This window comes from Chiloscyllium plagiosum, chromosome 14 (genome assembly GCF_004010195.1).
Source record: "Chiloscyllium plagiosum isolate BGI_BamShark_2017 chromosome 14, ASM401019v2, whole genome shotgun sequence".
In the NCBI taxonomy this organism is placed as follows: domain Eukaryota; kingdom Metazoa; phylum Chordata; class Chondrichthyes; order Orectolobiformes; family Hemiscylliidae; genus Chiloscyllium; species Chiloscyllium plagiosum.
Window position 1 is genome coordinate 26,819,327 of NC_057723.1, and position 23,852 is coordinate 26,843,178.

Here is a 23,852-nt window from a genome sequence, read left to right on the forward strand (position 1 = left end):
GGGAACAAACCGGTCTGTATCGCCACTGCGGGGTAAAGGTCACAACCATTTTTGTTTTCCATTCCCGGGTGCTATCAGTGCTCGGGGGTGCCCACCCAGCGGGGGGCTTGCCGAGCGGAATTGTTTGGAGAGCCGAATAATGTTGTGACCTGTAGAGACCGTCCAGAATCTTGATCGTTAATGTGGGATTTTTAAATGTTTCCCTCAATCTTGTCAGGTTAATTCCCTTTTGTTCTGGTGTTTGGGCAATCACCAGTTCCAACTTTTCCTTATGCAGGGATACGCTATCCAGCAGTAACTGACTATGAATAGGCATGTCCCCACCGTCCCTGCAGTGCCACCAGGGCACTCCGGGACGTGCTGTCCTGAGGTGAGTCAACTTAGGTGGTCCGAAATTCCGGTCCCCCATGTCGGATCTCCCCTGAAGGGAACCGCTTCAAGAACAGTACGTCTTTCAAAGCCTGACCTTCGCATGGCAGATCTCTGCTCTTAACAACCGGTCTAAGGCAGACGTCTGTATGGTTAAACCCTCTTTAGGAAGAGTTCCGACCTCTGTCACCCCGGGTATGTTCGGTGGTCACAACGAATATGCAAACAAAAAAAATTCGTCAGTTTTAAGTGCTCAGTAACATGGATCCAGGAAGTCGAATATGGTCAGCGCTCAGATAGGTAACGTCAGGTAATCGTCAGGCAGAACAATCTGCAAAATCGGGCAAAACAGATATGCGCTCCGGCTCCGAAAGCTGCGCTAGGGACTCGGGCAAAAACAGATATGCGCTCCGGCTCCGAAAGCTGCGCTAGGGACTCAGGCAAAAACAGTTAGGCGTTAGTGAAATAAACACTCTAGGTAAGTTAAAAGGTTAGTAAAAGCTTACCAGTCAGGATTCTGCGATGCTGCTGTCAAATTGATCAGGTTTTTTGGGTTGGTGAGGGTCGGAGAGCAGACAAGAAACTAACTGTGAGAAAATCTAACTACTGGAAGCCTTAGATTTAACAGGCGCTTCCCCACCTTTAGAAAACTTCGGCCGAAGGTTGTCTGCTCCCTGACCCACCAACGTTGCCAACTTGCCGTTGTCTCTTTTCCTTCCCGCGTCGGGCTCACCAAATGTTAAGACGGACCCGCGGGGTCCCGTCTTTATGTGTTCTTTCGGAAGGAGAGACTCACACTGGCAACTATGGTTAGACGCAGACAGCAGTTTATTCACAGAATCTTAACTGGTACAACGAATCTACAAGCATGCATTCGTTGGAGAAGGCGTTCTGTCTTCTCGTTCAAACTTGACACAATTATACTTCGCGCTGCCTGGAGTCCCCGGTCAGTTTGCCTTCCCCATTGGTCCATTCATCTGCGTGCGCTGAGGATCCGTCCTCCTATTGGCTGCATCGAAATGCCTGTCCAGCTCCTGCTGTGCTTGACAATGGCTCAGCCATCCCCGGGAGCGGTTCCGATCCCGTATTCAATAGTTCATTGTTTCAAGGAATTACTATGTGTCTGACAGGCTAGCCATTTTCAATAGTTTCAGTTTAACTAAATTGACAATTACACTTATCAACTTTAGACTTAAATAGAGCCATTCACACTTAACAGTTACAGGTTCCGATAGAGCAATTCACACTTGTCTAACAGTTACAGATTCCGATCGGTTTCTTTATTAATCCCGAGTTTCGATGGGGCAATTGATACTGGCTGGTATTTACAGGCTCCAAGATTTAATTAACATTATGCATATCCCTTACAAGCTCCAGCCAGGTACTCATGCAGTCACCAGCAGCAGCTCGCTTGGCTGTTGTTAACCATTTCAGGGCTAGAAATGTCTGTTGCAGAACTAGTGTCACCCTCCCTAGCCCTACATTAAACACCCCAGTGAAATCTCCCCAACAGCAGGTGGTTTGAAAGGGACGAATTAGGGAGATTGATGGAGGAGCATTTGTGTGAAAGTATATGGGAAACATTACTACTTTTGGATATGAGATGTGATAGAGAGAAGAAAATTCAGGAAAAGAAGTCATAGAAATTTTCCAGTAGAATTCATCCTGCATAAAGCCTGCCGTGATCAGTGATTCCTTTCTCACTGTCTTCTACCTGAATAGAAAGAGGACAAAGAGAAGCAGACTTGAAAGCAAAAGAAGAGACAAAATTGAGACATGTTAGAAAGAACATATATTTGCTGTATGAAACATCAAGAAAGATTAGCTTAGTGACATGTTTAGACACTATTCAGCTGTTCATTTTGTTTTTGTTAATATTAGGAAGTGTGTGCCTATGCTGTATTTAGTACGCCCCATGAATATCTTGCAGCAGCATCACTGGGGTGGGGAAGGTGTATTTTCATGTGACAAGTTTATCCAAGTCCTCTCCATTTCAAATGTGGGCGTAATTCTCAATTCCCAAAAGACTAACAAAATTACAACAATAAAAATAAACATGGGATTAAGTAAGATTTTTTGTGTAATAATGTTAAGATTTCAAGATTTCTGTGCTTTAAGGGAAGATCAAAAGCAGTATAGGAAACAACATAATTTCCAGAAATGGAATTCAACACCACAGCCTTTTGCCATGGGCTTGTATTTTGGAAATATATTTCCTGATGTTTCTAATATCTAAGGTTACATCAGATAATTGGAATACTGAAAGATGTAAGGATTTTTATGAAAGCTTATTCAAAACTTGTGAATATTCAAATTTTGTCACTTGACAATTGATCTGGACTTCTGTCAGAACAGTGAATGGCATACATGCTTTAATGGTCAAAGAATAAGATTCAAAGTAATAATTAATTCTTAACTATTATCCCTTCCACAAGATTTTGTCCATTGTCTTATTTGTCCACTATACATCTGTGCTGGTCTCATACCTCTGTTTAAATCCCTTTTGTTTTTTCAAACTGTCATAAAAACCTTTCCAGCAAGATTATCAACACTGTTCAAACTATTCCATTGCTCTATCTATAAGGCTACTTGAGTAATCACAAGGTATATGCTTTAGAAAATAATTTCTAAGTTGATCCACCTTTTAATAAATTCAGTAACACCCATGACTAAGTTTTTGGTAATTCTGCAGATATGACCTTTTTTATTGCTGCAGATGCAAAGACTTTATTGCTTGGAATGTTTTTTTTCCTGAAAGGTTAACATTGATGTAAGTCATCAATCTCAATCATGCCCTTTCAAGAAAGGAGTAGCAAAGTACAGTTTCCATTTCCACTTATTATCTAATGACTCAATGAAAGTTCATACGTGAAAAATTACCAATCACATGAGGTATTGAAGAAGTCTAAGTTTCTGTTGCTCTTTACTCCAACATCAGTTGTCATTTGTGCAGAGGTGGACAAAGAAAAGAATTATATTGGTAAATGTTATTCATGATTCTTGGAAGTCTATGAATACTAATTTTATTCTTGTTATTGCAGGGGACTTAATGACTCATATGAAAGGCAAATCGAACCAGAAACAAATGTATGCAAATACGCAGATAAACCAATGTTCTTCCCTTGCTCGTTTTTATGGAAAGAGAAGTATATAACTGATATTATGTAATTATTGGCTGTATTTATAGATTATCTTAATTCTTCCTATGGATCTCTTGTATTTATTCTTCAAAGATGTCACCTGATTGTGAGATGTAGTTTAATGGATATTCAAATGAGCCTTAACAATATGTGCTGAACAAACACTTTACCAAACAACATTGATGCCCTCGTAGTTCCATCCTTAAATGCAATTCAGAAAGGAATCCTGCTCTGATTCCTCTGTTCCTAGAGCTTGGAGGAATTGCTGTCATTGATAAGCTGGAACAGCAGTACATGTTGGTTTTCTCATGTCTTTCTTTATCACCCATTCATCCAATAAAAATTGTTTCTATTAAAAATGTTGATATTGTGTGGATTTATAGGAAAAAAGGCACGCCCATCATCATCCTGATTGCCAATTTCCTTGACTGATCTCGCACAAGAATGTCAATAGATTCCTCAATATCATGCATTGCAGTGCAGCATATTTGGGTATTAATAAATCTATCATGACAACAGTGTAGTTATGAAGGATTAAATTCAACTTTGGCACATTTGGCACACTTTGCCAAAAGAGTGGTATCCAAATTCTGAGCACATTTTTTCAGTCATATAAAGGAAAATTTTGGGGTGTACAAAAAGCAGCTGGTTTTCTGCCAATATTGTACTCCTTGCAGAAGTTGACTTCCTCTTCAATATCTTGTTTTTAATCTTTTTCAAATGTATTGCTAGCATATATTGTTATTTCTTTCTTTAACAGGACCAGTTGTACTTTTTTTAAAGCAGTCACTGCAGATGTGAAGCCAAGTTCCAAACTGAAGAAACTATCACTCATTTATGAGGAAGCAGATTCAGAATTATATTCAACTAATAAAGTGACTTCTCGTGTCCATAGGTTAGTGTTGTGCCACACTAGATGTGATGAGATGAGAGTTATGAGCGAATGTACAAAGTTTAAAAAAATGCAAATTTACATTGTAAGGGAGATGCATTTGGGGGCAGATGGTGGTAGTGATAATATTGCTGGGTTAATAATCCAGAGGAGAAAGTGAGGAAATCAGATGCTGGAGATCAGAGCTGAAAAATGTGTTGCTGGAAAAGCGCAGCAGGAAGGATTCCTGAAGAAGGGCTTATGCCCGAAACTTCGATTCTCCTGCTCCTTGAATGCTGCCTGACCTGGTGCGTTTTTCCAGCAACACGTTTTTCAGCTCCATAATAATCCAGAGGCCCAGTATATGCTCTGGAGACATTGGTTCAGATGTCATCACTTTGGCTGGTGGAATTTAAAGTTCAATTATTTATTTAAAATGTGGAATTGAAAGCTAATCTTGGTAATGACACTATTGAACAACCATTAATTGTTATATTGAAACAGATGGGTTATAATGTTATGTTTGAGGATTCTTCTGGTGCTATCATAGTGTCTCCATCTCTGAGCCGGGAGACCCTCGTTCACATTTCATGTGCTCCAGAAGTATGTAATATCTCTGAAGTAGTTGATAAAGAAATATTTATTATGTTATGTTTTGAATAAAATCCTCCATACTTCCTTGGACTTAACGACGTGTACCTCAGGCTTAAAGCATGTTGTCTAAGGTGATCTTGCAAGTTTCTTGATTATGTCAAACTGCAACAGAACTTAGATTGCTGTGGTTCAAGAAAGTAGTTGACCACCACCACTTTAAAGGCAATTCGGAAATGGCAACAGATTCTGACCTTGACAATATCATCTGCATCCCTTGAAATACTTTATTTTTTTAAAAAGTTAGCAATCAATTATTAGGCCAGTCAGGATCAGTGGGCAACCAGTGGACCTGGGAGAACCTTTTTGGAGGGACCGAGGGAGGGGTGGCCAGTTAGTAATTCCAGTGGGGAAAGGAAGTGCTGCTCAGGTAGAGTGAGAAAGTTCTATTTACTAATGTTTCAAATGGTTTGCAAACACTAAGGAACAAGACGATCAGGGTTTAGTCTGCTGGAGAATTACCTTGAGATGAATGGATCTGTTGACAAAGATGCTGTACACAACATTTCTGGCCCTTTATATATGGATGTACAAAATCATATGGATCTGTGACCTCCCAGTATTGTTGGCTTCAGGAAAGAATCCAGAGTTCACACATTGAAGAATTAGATCTCTAAATTGTTTTGGCTTTTTAACTTTCGTCAAACTTTTATCTTTGACGTTTCAAAAATGAAATATTCTCACTGAAACAGCATTTTATTTCTGAAAGTATTAAAATGGAATGTCATAGTTTAAAATTATTTTATGTGCCATAAAGAAAAATAACTTGTGTAGAAAAAAATTTCAAGGCTGTGCACTGGTTATCAAAAGAGACCAAATTAACAAAGGCCTTTAAAGGAGAAGAGAGAGATTGGGTGTTTTAGGAACTGAATATTAGAACAAAAATGTCTGAAGGTACAGCTGTCAGGTGAGGTAAGGGGAAAATGCTAGCTTGTATTTTTTTAATGCTTAAAGAAGTAATGTCCTTGTTCTTCAGGAGCACATATCAGTCCCGAATGAAAAGGACTGTACGAAGAAACATTTTGAAGACCAAAAAAGAAACTTCGCCTTTTCAAAACAGAAGTCCTAGTCTTCAGCAATGGAAGGTGTGTTTACTGTCGGAAGCCATAACTTGCTAGTTATTTCTTGTTGCACTGGTGACTGAACAAATTCAGATTTGCTCAGTCGTTTTCCTCCGTTTGTAAACTAATTTTACATAGTGATCTCACATTTAAATATAGAGCCCTAGCTTACCAAGGAAATGGTTGGAATGCAGCTTAAATGTAACTGTGAAGTGTTTATTTTGGGTAAAGCATCTGCTTTAAATCAGTATGCCAAACAACCAACTTCTACTCAGCCTCCTTTTGGGTTGTCTCTTTCTGTAGCTTGACGATGATGAAATCATAATTCTAAGAATATTTCAAAGGATGCAGGTTTTTTTCACCACCACCTCCTTTTAACTTTTGGATAATAATTCCTACAATCTTAGTCCATTATTAATTCACACCTGCCCCTCAATTCTAGGCAGTATGTATTTATACAATTGAAATAAATTGACATTTTTCTGAGACTAACAATTGGCCTACAAAAGGGTGGGGAAACTATGGGCGGTAGGCCATATCCAAGCTTTTGATCAGGCCCATGGTCACTCAGGCTATTCAGGTGTCCAATGGACACAGGAAACAATTTAAGGTAATTTAGCCAGCTATTGGTGGCTGAATGCGAATATTTCTCAAGGAATTTGGCTGCCATCTGGTACAAAAAATTATAAGCAGTATAGATGATAAAACAATACAGTACTATCAAAGGATATTGCTTAATTAATCATATTGGCAAACTGTGGCAAATAGATTTCACTATAGGGGAACAGAAGGCTCTCACTCTCTACAGTCAAGCAAGATAAAACAGGGTGCACTTTCTCAATTGTAAACAACGAGAAATAATGGCAGAGTAAAGGGTGCTTGTGTTCCAGATACACATGACTGAAATATCAGATGTTAAATTACAGCCTGTTGTCCAATATCCCAAGTGGCCATCACCATTTTTCTGATTTCTGAATCTGCTGTTTTACTTACACTGTGCTGTTGTCAGTACATCTGATATTTCAGTCATGTCTATCTGGATCCCAAGCACCCTTTACACTGCCATTATTTCTAATTGTTCACTGTTGAGAAAATGCACCCCGTTTTATCTTGCTTGGTTGTAGAGTTTATTTGCCACAGTTTTCTCATATGATTAATTAAGCAATATCCTTTTGTAATACTGTATTGTACTATCATCTATATTGCTTTATAGTAACATTTTTGTACCATCAGTGAATTTGAATAGGTAGCTTTCTCTGCCCTCATCTAAGTTAATAAATATATGAAAAATTGAGGTCTCAACAGTGATCCTTATGAAAAGTCACTCATCACTTTCTACTCACTAAAGTTTCGGGTACGTAAAACGTATCAAAGCTCAGCTGCAATTGCAACAAGAGTTGACAGTTAGAGTAGCTGACCATTATCCTTACCCTTTTCTCCTTCCATTCAGCCAGTTTCCTGACCAGATCAATAATTTACCTTCAATAACATGAACTTCACACTTAACTAAACAGGCTCATCTGTGGGACTTTATCAAATGTTTTCTGGAAGTCCGTATGAAATCCTAACGCTGAAATTGTCCACTACTTGAGCCACCTCTTTGAAAAGAAAATTGTCAGATTTGTCAGCATAATCTACCTTTGCAAAAAAAAAGCCACTAAAATATTAGTTAATGCTTATTTGCACATGATTGACAATTTAGTGTTAACCAGTTAATTAATTAGTGAAGAGTCACTGAGATTGCTTAGCCTTGTGTAACTGTTGTTGCATTTGCAGCTGAGTTATGAGGAAATTTTAAGCACCCAAAATGTTTGTGAGTAGAATAGTAAGCAAAGGGAAAAAGCAAGATTTAACAAAAGATGTATTAAATTGCTTGAGGTTTACTTTCAGAACAATATTGGTGATGTATTTTGGGAGCTTCAATGAGGGAAGGAGTTACACAATAATAGGTCACTAGAGAGTACTGAGGAAGAAAGTGATCTTGGTGTACATGTCTGTATGTCCTTGAAGGTGTCTGCACAGGTAGCTGGGGCACAATATGGCAGCAAATAATCCTTGTTACAACTTTATAAAACATTAGCCTGACCACAGACAGAATATCGTGTGCAGTCTGGTCACCACGTGATCAGAAGGACATGATTGCATTGTCAAGGGTGCAGAGGAGATTCACCACGATGTTGCCTGGAATGAAATGTCTGTCATGTGAAGAGACTTGATAGACTGAGTTTGTTTTCCTTGGAGCAGAAGAAGCTGAGGGGAGGGTCTAAATGAGGTATACAAAATTGAGTGACATAGACATGGTAGATCATGAGAAATTTTCCCCCATGGCAGATGTATTTAAGACCAGAGGGTTTAAGGGGAGGAATGAGTGGTTTAAAGGAGATCTTAGATTTTTTTTTTCACCCACAGGGTGGTAGACTTTTCAGAAATACTTGAGAAGGTGGTGTGGATAGGTACAATGGTAACATTTAACAAACATATGGATGAGCACTTAAAATGCCAGGACATAGGCTGTAGACCAAGCTCAGGTAAATGGAATTAATATAGTTTGGAGTTTTTGTTCAGCATTGACATTGTGAGCTGGAAAACCGCCTTTCTATGTTGTATAACAATTGAACAATGACCAGTAGATCTGGTATCTGTGGGCTCACTCTCATTCCTGCTTGTTCTCCTGATTTCCCTCTATCATGCTATCCTGTGCTTCTCTCACCCATTCCCATCCTCTCATGCTCCCCTCTCTTCTTCCCCCCACTCCTCTCTAGTGCTCCCTTTTCTCCCCCACCCCAGTGCCTCATGCTCCTCTGCCACCTCCCCCGCCTCGTGTTTGATGCCTTCTGCCTTCTGATCCTAGTCGGGAGTAGTGCAGAACAAAAGCAACAATGATTGCAGAAAACAATTGGATGCTGCAGTGGCAGTTTGAGTCAATGGTCTAAATGTTGCATTGTTTCCAGCTATAAGGATTGCAAAATATTGTCACCTGAAAGATACTCCACTTATTTGAAAGCGCATTGACCTGTAAACTCAATTTCTGTCTTTTCAAATGCAGCCTGACTTGCTAAGTATTCCCAGCAATTTCTATTTCTATTTCACGTTTCCATCATTTACATTGTTTTGCTTTTTAAGTAGAGTTGTAGAGTCATTCAGCATGGAAACAGACCCTTCGGTCCAATCAGTCCATGCCGAACATAATCACAAACTAAGCTAGTCCCACCTGCCTGCTCCTGGCCCATATCCCTCCAAACCTTTCCTATTCATGTACTTATCCAAATGTCTTTTAAACATTGTAATTATGTCCACATCCACCACTTCCTCAGGAAGTTCATTCCACACGTCAACTACCCGTGTTTTAAAAAAAATTGTCCCTTGCCTTGTTTATAGTTTCTCCTCTCACGTTTAAAAATGTGCCCTTAAGTCTTTAAACTTCCAGTTTAGGGAAAAGGCAACTACTGTTAATCCTATCTATACCCTCATTTTTGTTGCTTAACAAAATACAGAAAAACGTTTAGGATACTTTCATTTCTTGTGTTGGAATCCATATTGTTTTTTAAAATATGTTTTCAATAACTTACTGTCTTTTGTTGTATATCATGACTGACGAAGGGGGTAATTGTTAATCTCATAACATGCTATCTCACTCAGAGTGCACAAGTTTTGTACACTTTAATTTCTAGATTTTGACTATGGATAGAACTGTTGGGAGAAAGCTCAAACTATAATGCTGCTTATCTGAGAAACAGTGAAAGTTTCAAATCTTGTCTAGCATATTTCTATGTTTATTTTGTCAATCATTAAAATATAATTATTATATTGGCTTAAATCTGTGCCTTGTTTCTGAAAATTCTATACAGTTTCACATGAATTTTAGATCTGGTATCTAATTTTGTATCTGGACAAAACCTTTTATTTGAGTTGAAACTTGAAAGAGAATCTAGATAATCAAAGTTTCTAAATGGCAAATTTGTTTCAGGAATTTACCCAGAGTAATTCCAAAAATGCAGACTGTTCTGTGTACAATGAAACTACTTCAGGTAAGAAAGGTTTTTCAAATAATTTTAAGTATTTTAGCAATAATCAAGGAAAGTATTTTTTTTCTAAGCATTGAACATGCCCTTTAAAGGTTCATTTTGCATTTCCAAGAAGTAGATACAGGTAGTTCTGGAATAATGCATGTTTCGGCAGTGCAATTTGGCTGTAATGTTGGTGAAGAATTAGGGAACGGTATTTTCGAGAACACTTACTTTCATTTGCAATAGCATGATTCCAGCGGGGATCAGTTTGCGGAGTTTGTTGTGCGCATGTGCAGTTGTCCGGTCTTTGTGCCATTCTGTGCATGCGCTGATGTCCACACCGAAGTCTCCATGCTGTTCTGCGCATGTGTGATGTCAGTGCTGGCCTTTGTGCCACACTGTACATGCACCAATGTCAGCTGCTGACAGAGCACTTTCTGTGAGAGGTACCGTACAGAGAGCAGCTCTCTTACATTTTTAAATGTGCTATGTTAAATTTACTTTTGTTTTGTTAATGAATATGATTTCAACCTTCAAACAGGCTATGCTATACTTTGCGTAAGACTGTTTTGGTGGTTTTTGAGCAATCGTGAGTGATCCTTTTTGCTGGAGGAGAAAGTGAGGTCTGCAGATGCTGGAGATCAGAGATGAAAATGTGTTGCTGGAAAAGCGCAGCAGGTCAGGCAGCATCTAGGGAACAGGAGAATTGACGTTTCGGGCATTAGCCCTTCTTCAGGAATGAGGAAAGTTGGACCAACTTTCCTCATTCCTGAAGAAGGGCTAATGCCCGAAACGTCGATTCTCCTGTTCCCTAGATGCTGCCTGACCTGCTGCGCTTTTCCAGCAACACATTTCCATACTTTTTGCTGGACTGCCCCTAACCCCACTTTTCCCTTAGGCCCCATTATTTCTATTAAACAATTTTCTATTAAGCGTGGTTTCGCTGGAATGCGACTACAGTGTTATAGGAGAACTACCTGTATGCCTTTTAGTCATTTTATGTTTACCAATCCAATTTGTTCAATAAACGCAATGCTGGAGAACCTCTGCAGGTCTGGCACCGTCCATAGAGAGAGAAAAATGGTTAAGATTCAAGTCCGGCATGACTTCAGCAACATCCAAACATTGAACATTAACTACAGGTAGTAACACTAACCGCGTTCCAACTGTTGCCAAACACTTCCAGAATTGTTGCTGTTTACAAACCGTATATTCAGGGGAATGAGAAACTAGCACTGGCATGTATAAGGTGGCCTATTGCTCTCTATACTCTAGGTATTTGTCAGTTTATTTTGTTTGGAGCATTTAGCAATCTGCAGTTTTTCCCTATCAATAACAAATAAATTGTAATGTGATGTTTGTGTTTGGAGAGATCATGTTCACAGTTTCAAATAGATCTGTATTAAAGTAGCTGGAAAATTATACACAGAGTTGTCACGAGATTGTTCTGCATTTTATCTTGTAGGCAAACTATGTAGTGTAACCATGAATGCGGATTTCAATTTTAGTGATTGATTGTGCTGATTTAGATGATGTTTTTATGAAGCAGGCTTCCATAGATTGAATCGCTCACTTTTGCGAATTTCTGCTAAATTGTAACTCTTTGCAAGGGCTTCGATAAGGCTCTTAAAATAATGCTGATTCTTTTCGATTTGTGGATTCTACTATCTCCCCACGTCTGCGTGGGTTTCCTCTGGGTGCTCTGGTTTCCTCCCAAAATCTAAAGATGTGCATGTCAGGTGAATTGGCCATGCTAAATTGCCCATCGTGTTAGGTGCATTAGTCAGGGGGGAAATGGGTCTGGGTGGGTTACTCTTCGGAGAGTTGGTGTGGATTTATTGGGCCGGAGGGCCTGTTTTCATACCGTAAGTAATCTAATCTAATTCGATGTAATTTGAATCTTTCCTTTTTGTGAATAAACTGGTTATAGTAGATTATATATCTAAGAAACGGCTAAAACTTTTAAACCATTTTCTGTTTAAAGTAGTGTTGCTTAAGTCATGAAGTAGACACCATTTATGTAGATGCTTATTTAATTATACTCCATTAATCAGACTGTATCCAGTTACTCTACATTATTCAACATATTTTTTGAACTAATTCTTTTCCTTTGTCAATGCACTTTACCTATCTGGAGGGCTGTAAAAGAGGAAGCTACAGATATGGTGCATGCAATAATTATCATTTTCAAAGATTATTTGTACTCCAGAGCATTCCTTGTGGTCACAAATGAAACACAACTCTTCAATAAAGGAAGGAGAAAAAATGGAAATCTTGCAGGCCTCTTGTCAATTGTCAGCAAATTAATGAATTTTTTTAAAGAAAATCATAACTTGATTAGACAAAATTAATATTGTTTTATGAACTTGTAGGAAGGTATGAAGCTTTGGCCTGAAGCTGATCCTTGTACTCCACGAGTAACAGTCTACTATTCTGAGAATAGTCATAGAGTCATACAGATGTACAGCATGGAAGCAGACCCTTCGGTCCAACTTGTTCATGTCAACCAGATATCCTAACCCAATCTAGTCCCACCTGCCAGCACCTGGCCCATATCCCTCCAAACCCCTCCTGCTCATATACCCATCCAGATGCCCTTTAAACGTTGCAATTGTCCTAGCCTCCACCACTTCCTCTGACAGCTTATTCCATACATGTATCACCCTCTGAGTTAAAAAGTTGCCCCTTCAGTCTCTTTTATATCTTTCCCCTCTCACGCTAAACCTAAAAAGAAAACCTGCGATGTTTTTAAAAATTTCATTGTGAACCTTTATTTGTTATAGAAATATTGAAGATTGAATAGTCTGTTTATTTCCTACCATTTTCTATCTTTTAACTAATCTTTCACCATTCTGTCAATTTTGTGTTCTAATTTTGTTTACTATCGTTCTTTTGAGACATCATCATAAGTCTTATGAAAATCCATATCAACTGATTCTGCACAGCTACTAGTTCTCCTTATTAATGCTACAAGTAACATCATTAGAAAACTCCATCAGATCTGTTAACATGGATTTACAAAATAGAAATCACAATTGACTGTCTAATTTTCACTCTTATTTTCAAAGTATCACGTTTTCTCATCCTTTATAATAGATTCTAATATTTCCCTCGGTCACTAATAGATCTGTGGTTATGCATTGTTTCTCTTTCTGTCTTTAAACAGTGGGGTTACATTTGCTTTTCATTGTATAAGAACCTTTCAGACTCCGCAGAATTTTGAAAGATAACAAACAACGAATTCACTATCTCTATGGGCATTTGAACCTCTCCGATTAAAGAGAGAACCAGTAGGATGTAGTGTACTTTGATTCCAAAGGCATTCAATTAGAGAAGGAATGGAGGACAAAAGCCAAACTGTCTAAATGTTGTACACCGTTTGAATTAAAACATCAAAATAAAGTCTCATGTATTTCCCAACATGTTCCTTTTACAATGAGTCAAATCCAAATAATTTATCCTTCTACAATTTTTTTTAAAGTTTGATATAACTCAAAGTTTGTGAGAAGATCTGTAGCTCGGGTGCTTGTTGCTGTGGTTCTGTTCGCAGAGCTGGAAGTTTTTGTTGCAAACGTTTCGTCCCCTGTCTAGGTGACATCCTCAGTGCTTGGGAGCCTCCTGTAAAGCGCTTCTGTGGTGTTTCCTCCGGCATTTATAGTGGCCTGTTCCTGCCGCTTCCGGTTGTCAGTTTCAGCTGGTGAGAAGATTTGACTGGGACAACACTACCATTATAGGGCAAGCCAACAAAGAACAGCCAGGGAATTCCTAGGAGCATGGCACTCATCCACAAACTCCATCAACAAACACATCGACCTGGACCCAATATACCGGCCACTACAGCGGACAGCTGAGACTGGCAACCGGAAGCGGCAGGGACAGGCCACTATAAATGCCGGAGGAGACACCACAGAAGCGCTTCACAGGAGGCTCCCAAGCACTGAGGATGTCACCTAGACAGGGGACGAAACGTTTGCAACAAAAACTTCCAGCTCTTTGATATAACTGTTTCTCCCAGTTCTCTAACATTGTGAACTGTGAAATTGTTTTATTGGAATACTCCAAAACAATTGCAGGTTTAGACTTACCTTTTAATAATCAGATTTCTGGTCTGGATGTTTCATAAGTTAACCATTTAGCTCAAGATAATTATGCTTTCTCTGAACTGATCTGTACTCCTTTCCAGGAGAGAAGTTACATGTGTTTCTGACCTCAGTCAGGTCTTCTTGAACTGATCTAATAAGCTTTCAATCTGTGGGTTTTTTGACTATTCTGAACCAAAAGCAAGCTCATTTTCAATCATTCATCCTGTCGTAAACTCCATACTACAACTAAACACTTTTTCTTGTTCCTACTCCAGAGGGCTTGCAGCCACCTGTGTGTAATGCATACTAGATTACATCCAGTTCTGAAAAGGACTCTGACCTTTTAAACTCTTCAAGTAACCAACACCCACATGCCACTGGTTTTAATATCACTTTCAGAATTTGGATTTCATAGAACAAGAGGAAAGCCTCTGCAATTATTTAATAGGTCAAGAGAATAGAATCATAGAATCCCTGCAGTGTGGAAACCTATTGAGTCAGCACCATCCAATGCATCCCTTACAGACCATCCCCTTTCCCTCTCCCTGTAACCCTGCATTTCCCATGGTTAATCCACGTAGCCTGCACATCCCTGAAACTATGGACAATTTAGCGTGGCCAATCCCCCTAACTTGCACATCTTTGGACTGAGAGGGGAAACCCACACTGACATGGAGAATGTGCAAACTCCACACACTTGAGTTGTTGGAGGCTAGAATCAAATCGAGGTCCCTGGCGCTATGAGGCAGCAGTAATAACCACTGAGCTACCATGCTGCCCATGATTGCAGGGGAAACAGTCTCTGCACATCCACCCTGTCAAACCCTGTAAGGATCTTGTAGATCCCAAGAAGGTCGCCTCTCATTCTTCTAAACTCCAACCTGCTCAATCTCTCCTCAAGACAAGTCCCAGGATTAGTGTACCTTCTCTCCTCCAATGCCAGTATATCTTTGCTTAGGCAAGAGACCGCAACTCATCACGATATTCTGGTTCTTGTCTGATAAGAGGCCTCAGCCTCTTAGCTAGACCTTCTATTTTGATGGCATCCAAGGAGCTTCAAAATTGACGTTTCAGGCAAAAGCCCTTCATCAGGAATAAAGGCAGTGAGCCTGAAGCGTGGAGAGACTTCAACCCCAGGGCATCAATGTGGACTTCAACAGCTTCCTCATTTCCCCTTCCCCCACCTCATCCTAGTTTCAAACTTCCAGCTCAGCACTGTCCCCATGACTTGTCCGGACTTGTCCAACCTGCCTAGCTCCTTTTCCACCGATCCACTCCACCCTCTCCTCCCTGACCTATCACCTTCATCTCCTCCACCACTCACCCATTGTACTCTATGTTACTCTCTCCCCACCCCCACCCTCCCCTAGCTTATCTCTCCATGCTTCAGGCTCCCTGCCTTTATTCCTGATGAAGGGCTTTTGCCCGAAACGTCGATTTTGAAGCTCCTTGGATGCTGCCTGAACTGCTGTTCTCTTCCAGCACCACTGATCCTGAATCTGGTTTCCAGCATCTGCAGTCATTTTTTTTACCTTCTATTTTGATACACCATTCCCTTTGAATTAAAGGGCAAATGATCTATTTGTCTTCTCTGTTACCCGCTGAACTTGGATGCAAGCTTTTTCTGATTCATACACAAGCACTCCCAATTCTGTGCTGTAGCTTTCTACAGTCTTTTTCTGTTATCTGATATTCAGCTACTCTATTCCTCCAAAGTGAATAACCTTATTTTCCCACATTATATCCCATCTGCCAATTTTTGCTCACTCACTTAACCTGTCTATGTCCCTGTGCAGATTCTGAGTCGTCTTCACCACTTGCCTTTCCATTTATGTTTGTCTCCTTTTATGGCATCAACATATTTGGAAATATTATATTTAATTCCCTCATCCAAATTATTGTCAGAATGGAAGATCTCCTGTAATCTATTGCCATAGTCACATGTCAATGTGACAGTAACATGAATGAGAAGATTAGTCTAAAATGAGTAGAGAGCAGAGGCTCATTGCTTACTAGCATTAGCTATTTCGGTCAAAAACTGCAATGTGTCCCACTGACCATCACTCCAATGCTGGCAAATGCCCCTGGCTCAGTGACACTTCACATTAAATGTTTATTTTCCTAGTCTTCCTGTTCAGTGTGCCACCAGCAGTTCATAGCCTGACCAAACTCTCTGTTCTTCCAACTGAGACATTTCTCCACATCTTTGCCTGTCATTGCTGAATGTACCTTCAGCTGCCAGAAATCCATGCCAAGTCAGCAATATTAGCTATGGTTCAGTTAGCCCAAGGCTGAATATGCAAGCAGAAACTACACCACATACTTGACCAGAAAACAGAGTAATTTGCATTAACAATTGGACAGCTTGACGAAAGGCATCTGTCAGTGTTGAATAAATACCATAACTCTACTTTGTCTCTGAGATGGAAGTGAGCTAAGACATTTCAAACATTGTCCACCGTGAATAACAAGGCAGCTCTAATTCAGTTTTTGGATAGGTCAACTTTCTCTGTTGCTCTGCAGACACCAGGTGAAAGAGTACAGCTTAAGCAAGGAGAAAGTGTTCCTACTAGCAGGAGAATTAGAAAAGTGAGGACTCAGATCTATGATGCCTTGCAAAAGAATCAGAAAAGTTATGCATTTTGTTCATTCAACATTGCACATTGCTACTATCTGATTGCACTCCCAGGAAAGGTTAGTGAAAGCAAATTTAATCAGAACATTCAAAAAGGGATTGAAAGAAAGAAAATGGTATGGTGGCCTTCATAGAGGATTTGAGTACAGCAACAGTGATCACTTGTTACAATTGTACCGGGCCTCCGTGAGTCTACACCTGGAGTATTGTGTGCATTTTTGGTCGTCTTGTAGAAACATAGGAGCAGCAATAGACCATTCGACCTTTCAGGGCTGCTCTGTAATTTAATATGATCATGGTTGATCATTGAGCTCAATTCTGTAATCCCAGCACCGCTCAAATCTATTTGGATGAGGTTAGAGACTGCAGCTTAGATGAACTGAACGTGACACTGTGGTACAGTAAGTTCAAGTGGGGACAGCAATAAGAAATCTAGAAATGTTAGATAATAGAATGCAGGGGATTGACATCATCTCCTGCAGCAAAGAATAAAAGAATCTAGACAGCTGTGATTGCCTGGTGCCAGGGTTTGAGGAACTTGCAGTGGGAGGGGAAGGATTCAGTGTAGATGACAACATGGGTAGAATTAGGAAAGAGGAATGTTGCATTGAGTGTCTGAAGCTCGAAGATCTGAATTAAAAAGTAGAACTTCAGATTATGATCTCTGAATTATGGCTTGACCATGTGCAAATTGGCATAGGGTGTATAAAATTAGAGATGAATACAGGGTTTAAAGACTGGTACGAGAGAAGGGGGTTCTGGTTTGTGAATCACTTGCATCAACACGGGGAAAGGTGAAGCTGCAGTGCTGAGATGGTCTACACCAATGATTGGGCCATTGTTCATGCATACTCTAACTGGGAATTAGAAAGAGTTTTGAATGAACTAGTGGTGGCAAGATCAAATGTAGAATGGTATGATATATTAATAGAGAACATGTAAGAGGGAAAACAGGTTCAGAAAGGCAGCAAAAGACAGAGAATATACCAAGATTCAAGACATCTTATTTGGATATCAGAAAGACAAAACTAAAGGCTGTATGTGAATGTGCATTATATTCATAAAAGTAAAGGAATTGATAGTGCACATTGAAAGAAGTAAATATAACCTGTTATGATCTGATTTTTTTTTTTAACAAGTTTATTTTGGTCAAAAATGAAAAATTAGATGATTACTTGAAAGAACGATTCAGGATTCTGGAAGTACCCAAGAATTTAGATGTTCTAGTGCGTGATTCAAAGTTAGTGTACAGATATGACATGTATTCAAGCAGATAATGGGATGCTATCCTTTATTATGCAAGGGATTGTGCCTGAAACTATGGATGTTATGCTTAAGTCATATAGGGCATTGGTGAGATCACATCTTGAATACTGCATGCAGTTTCATTATTTATTTCGGGAAGAGTGTAAGCGCATTGAAGGTGATTCAGAAGAACTTGACGACATTAATACCTGGAATGAATGTGATATTTTGAGGATATGTTGGACAGGCTGGGCTTGTTTCCTTGTGTTTAGAAGAGTGACGGTGGCTTGATTTGAGATCCTGAATGGTCTTGACTAGGTGCGTGGAAAGGATGTTTCCTCTTGTGGGTGCATCCAGAGTGGGGCATTATTTTAAAGTTAGAGATGATTCTTTTTAGGGTAGACGAGAATAATTCTTTTTTTCTTTAAGAATTGTGCAACTTTGGAATTCTCTGGTTCAGAAGGGCGTTTTTTGAATGTTGTTAAAATAGAGGTAGATTCTTGTCAGGCAAGAGCTATTGGATATAGATGGGAAAATGGAATTGGAAATGCAAACATCAGCTAGATATTGATTTGGCACAGGCTTAATGGTCTACTTTTGATCCTCGGTGCCACTGAAAAGCTAACATGCAACAAGGGTATATGATATTGACAGATATTGCATTAGTGTGGCTAGAATTAATAGACAGGAAATGAAGTAGGGATAAAGGAGGCATTTTCATGTTTGGAGGCTTTAACAGATGGGACGCCATGAAGATCAGTGCTGGGGCTTTAGCTATTTGCAAATTATGCTAGTGACTTAGACAAAGATAATTTATCTTGATTGGTTGATGTAAAGCTAGATGTGGTTGTAAACGGAGGGGTGTGCACAGTAGCTGCAAAGAAATGTAGGCAGGTGAAGTTAATGGGCAGCAAGGTGAAAATTGGAGTATAAGGTGAGGCTTTTCACTGGTAGTAAGAACAGAAAAGCAAAACACCTAAAAGATGTGAAACTTGAAAATGTTGATACTCTGATATGGGTATGCTCATACAATGAACACACAGTCAATGTACCGATACACCAAAACTTTGGGAACAGAAATGGCATGTTAATCTTAAGGGGATTAGAGTACAAAGAATAAGAGGCTCCATGTATTGTATGGGACTTTGAGACATCAACATTCCTTCCATTGAAAACTAAAACTATAGTAATGATATACTTGCCTTGCAGACAGTACAGTGAAGGTTAACAGTGAAGGTTGAGATGATTGCCCTATGATGAGGGGCTGAGTGTATTGGGTTTATACCAGTTTCATTAATAAAAGTGATCTCATTGAAACATACAAGATTCTGAAGAGAGTTGATGGAATAAGTACAGAGTTGCTGACTGGGGAACCTAACACCAGTGGATACAGGATATTGAATTGATCACTTAGGATTGAGATGAAGAGAAATTTCTTCACTCAAATAAGAGCATAAGAAACAGGAGCAAGAATAGAACAATCAGCCCGTCAAACCTGTCCTATTCAATACAATCATGGCTGATCGTCTTTGAGCTTCAACTCCTCTCTCATGCCAGCCCTCAAAGTCTCTACTTGTCAACTTTAACATTCTTGTGAATCTTTTGGACTTCCCTTTAGCAGAGATTTATGGATGCTCTGCTATTGAGTAATTTAAGATAGACTTCTGATTGCTCTGGCAAGTGAAGGATGTGGGGAGCTGGCAGGAAAGTGAGGTTAAAGTAGAAGATTTGCCATGATCACTAAGTGGTAGAGCAGGTATGAGGTGCTCTATGGCTTGCTGTTCCTATTTCATCTGTTCTCTGCATTTGTCCTAAGGATGCTGCATGCAACTTAACTCTTTGATCACGTTTTTGTTATCAGTCCTAACGTCATTTCTTTTGAGTTGGTGTCAATTTGGTTTGATTAGTTTTTGAAGCACCATGGGAAATTTTACTCAACTTGCATATATTTAGCATTTTCAATTTGTATCCTTAAAATTGAATTAAGATAACATGCCAAAATAATAATTTCAATGTTTTCTCCTCCGTAGAAGAACTTTGTCTAACAACTGAAACTTTGGCTTACGTCTTGCCATCTTTGGATTCAGAGTTGCTTGTGGATGACAGTTCCTCCATTGGAACAGAAAATTGTTCTTCAGTGGAATTATTCAGAGAGCCAGAAGGTAAGAGAGAAGATAACAACAAATGCAGCTACAAATAGCATTTTAAACTTCTTTCTACAGTGTAGCTTGTTTATTGTGTTTGTTTTCATCATTGAGATATTTATTATTCTATAATTTATGTTACCTTTAGTTCATATCCATGAAGATTAATAAAAGGCATCTCACCTGTATAAAGTTTGTTGGGTCCAGGTGTAGCAATCTATCTGATAGCTAGAATTTTAAGCGGATACCCAGCATCCTGTAGTTGGAAATTTTACTAATTTGTGCATGATTAATTGTAGTCATGATTTAGTTTTTTTTTTGGAGCAAGTCCTTATTCCACATGAGCTGTCAAGAATTGGTTTCGTGGGAAGAGTTAAAAGGCAGGGAGTAATTGTAACTGAGTGATGATATAATTTCGAATTTAATTCCAGATTAAAGGAATGCGTTCTGTGCTCCTTTTTTCGTAGAGGAGTTGTAGCATCTCTTCAGGGCAGCAGTGAAATCAACCTCTACTATTCTTGGAGTCATCACATAAGTTAATATTTTATCAAAGTATGCAAAATTCCATAATTTATTTGACAAGTTAGACCCAAGTTATCAGAGAGTGGACCAGGTTTCTGAACTTTGCACACACATAGTAATTCTTGTTTTTTCAAAAAAATGATTTTAGTAACAGCTAAGCACTTATGAAATGTTGACATGTAATTACTAGTTAAAATTCTAACCCCTTTATGAAAAGCCCCCTTCACATATACAGATAAATGTAGAAAGATTCAATGAATATTGATTGTGGGAATAACTGGGAAGACAGTTTAATGGTCCCTCTCCCAAGGGTGAACCTAGATGATTCTCTCGGTTTACCAGCGTTTGCTGCTCTTTGGGTTTTCTTTTTCAGGTTGTTTTGACCGCAGGAGGCACAGATCAACAGGTTCACAACTTAGTCTTTGACTTGTTAGTTAAAAATGATACAGCAACTGGTGAGAGAAAATAAACTGGCTTTTTTTTTTAAGGCTTTAGACAATTTATACCCACCTTCTGAAGGAGCAAAAATGTTAATTGTTCTTGCTTGCAAGCCATTCAGCTATTTGGGAGTGATTCACAGATGTTGGCAGCCAGAAGCCCCTTTTCAACACTGGTCACCACTGCACTGACCAAAGAACTGGGTATGCTGGAGACTTGAAACAAACATAAACAGAAACTTCTGGAGAAACTCACCTGATCTAGTAGCATCTATGGAGGAGAACACATTTAACATTTTGACCTTTCTTAAGACAGGTATCAGCTATTTGTTGCTGGCCAAATCTCTGTATCTAAACATGTCCTGCTTGTTGAACAAGCAAATGTAAACAACATTTACAGCAAGGGCTGATAGCTTGCTTTTAAAATGTTTAGCAATCACTTCCACAATCCTTTAGTTTTTAAAGCAGCCCTTTTCCCATTTCAGTCTGCAATCAAATTATTTTTTAACAAACAAGTTCTTTACATGCCTTTAGCTGTTTCCTGGATTGTATAAGTAATAGGAAGAGGAAGACTTCATAGTTGCACAAAGAAATCACTGTTGTTTGCAACCACACAAATGTTGCTTTAATTTGTGAAATAATAAATGGAAAAAGAGTCTGTCTCCCTGTCGCCCTGTCATCCATCATTCTTGCTAGTGCTTCCTCTTTGTTGTTCGTGCTCTTCTTGTTCGCTCTGCATCTGTCGTTATCAGCCGTGCTCGTGCCTATGTCACCACGTGCTCTGTCAAGAACATGAAATGTCCTATTTTATTTTTAAAGTAACTTTTGTAATAATACTTCCTGTCAAATTTTCTTCAATGTTAAAATGCATTTTATGTAAGTAAGACATTCTAATTTTTTTGTATCCCATCCCATACTTTGAACAGTGAAGCTAAAGCAAAAAAATCTTTTTCAGTATATAGGCTGAGTTTGTGATACCACTTCAGTTTGCAGTTGCAATAATATTGACACTAAGCCTCTACGCTTTTAGGGAAGGCAAGGAAATTGTAAACTTGAAGGAGCACAACAATACACAATGTCAATAGATATATTTAACCATTATAGACAGATCAAGTTTCTACTCATTTAACTCTGTTTAGACCATTATTTTGTACACTAGAACTGATTATTTTTTTGTCTCACTAACTGCAAGCTATGTTTTTGAAACAAATTTCAGATAATTGTTTGAACTCAAAGACCAAGTTACTCAATTCTGAAGTGAAAACTGTTTTGCATTGTAAATATGGACATAATATTTAATAGCAAAATCAGAAATTGCTGGAAACACTCAGCTGGTCTAGCAGCATTTGTGGAAAGATAGCAGAGTTCATGTTTCTGGTCCAGTGATCCTCTTTCAAAACCGATTGTAGCTAGGAAAAGATTAGTATATATGGAGAAAAGAGGTTGAGGAGGGGAAAGAAGTAAATGATGGTCCCCATTAGCAGCTGTTGATTCTCCCAGGCTGACCTTTGCCCATTCCTTTATCTGCCCAACTGTTTTTCTTTTTCTCTGGGGTTCATCTTCACCTATTGTTTACTCCTTTCCCCCCTCTCCCCACCCCTTCTCTAACATTATATACCAACCTTATTCCTAGCTAAAATCAGTTCTGAACAAGGGTCACTGGATCCAAAGCATTAATTCTGATTTCTGTCTACAGATGCAGGCAGGCCTGCTGAGTTTTTTTCAGCAATTTGATTTCCAGCATCAGCAGTTCTTTGGTTTTTTGCATATACTTAATAAAGTTGACAAAAGTGGTTAGCAGGAAGTTGTGTGGTGCTGAAAGGATGTGGCCAAAAATGTAAAATGTTTAGTATCAACCTCCTGTGGTGTATAACACAAATCTTAACCTAGTGTCCTGAGGTGAAGCAGCCACTAAGGTGGTCAGATACATTTGAATGCTGCTTTTGGAGCTAAACATGCTCCACTTAACTTTATATTTCATTTAGAAATTCCCATATCTGTTTTTGCAATGGAAACTGCTTAAGTAAATTTGACACATTTAAAATGTTTTAAAACTCTGCAGCAGATAAAATTGAAAATGTAAAGGCATTCTGGAATAACTGAAGACTTTTTATTGAATATAAAAGTTTTAACATCTGCTTTTGCATCAGTGACAGTTATAACAATTTTGTGCAGGATTGAGTCCTTTGTTTTCCTTTCATGACATGCAATCAGTGCTTGACAAAATGAAAGTTGTGCATTTTTTCTGTGAAATGTTGAATATTAGTTTCCAACCATTAAGCTTCTCAAAGCTAATGATATTTGTTGGTTTATTTTTCAAATGAAAATCTTCTGGTTCCTTGGGCATTTAGCCTCTGATTTCTGGTACTATCATTGTGTTACTGTTTTTTCAGACCATGCATCTGTTATGAATCCAGAAGATATTTATTGGTTCTCTTGTAAAAATTCTACTCTTCTGGACAGTAGTAAAGCAGCAAACATTGATGTGATTGGTCAGCCTTCAAATCTCTCTGAAATTCTAGGTAATCACTTTTATGACCACTTCATTTTAAAATCTTAAAATTTATAAATTTTTCTTACAGTATTCCCTCAGTATATTGCATTGTATACTTTTTTTTCTGTATCTTAGAGCAGACTGGAAATCTCACAAGAGAAGGAAACTTCAAAGGGTGAGGTGTTGTTATTTGA

At 38.8% G+C, this 23,852-nt stretch overlaps 1 protein-coding gene across 11 annotated transcripts in view; it reads left to right on the top strand.

Moving 5' to 3' along the window:
- The window catches only part of LOC122556575, an 80,603-nt gene that overhangs the window by 11,825 nt on the left and 44,926 nt on the right, over window positions 1–23,852 (top strand). For 6 of the 11 annotated variants that reach the window (XM_043703403.1, XM_043703405.1, XM_043703400.1 and 3 more), the window contains exons 2-8: window positions 3,411–3,533; window positions 4,270–4,404; window positions 6,008–6,116; window positions 10,060–10,120; window positions 20,092–20,223; window positions 23,558–23,686; window positions 23,794–23,833. In XM_043703403.1, the coding sequence (XP_043559338.1) occupies window positions 3,411–3,533; window positions 4,270–4,404; window positions 6,008–6,116; window positions 10,060–10,120; window positions 20,092–20,223; window positions 23,558–23,686; window positions 23,794–23,833 (729 nt within the window). The remainder of the gene's footprint in view (window positions 1–3,410; window positions 3,534–4,269; window positions 4,405–6,007; window positions 6,117–10,059; window positions 10,121–20,091; window positions 20,224–23,557; window positions 23,687–23,793; window positions 23,834–23,852) is intronic. The other 5 variants (XM_043703402.1, XM_043703409.1, XM_043703408.1 and 2 more) reach the window with 3 other exon arrangements.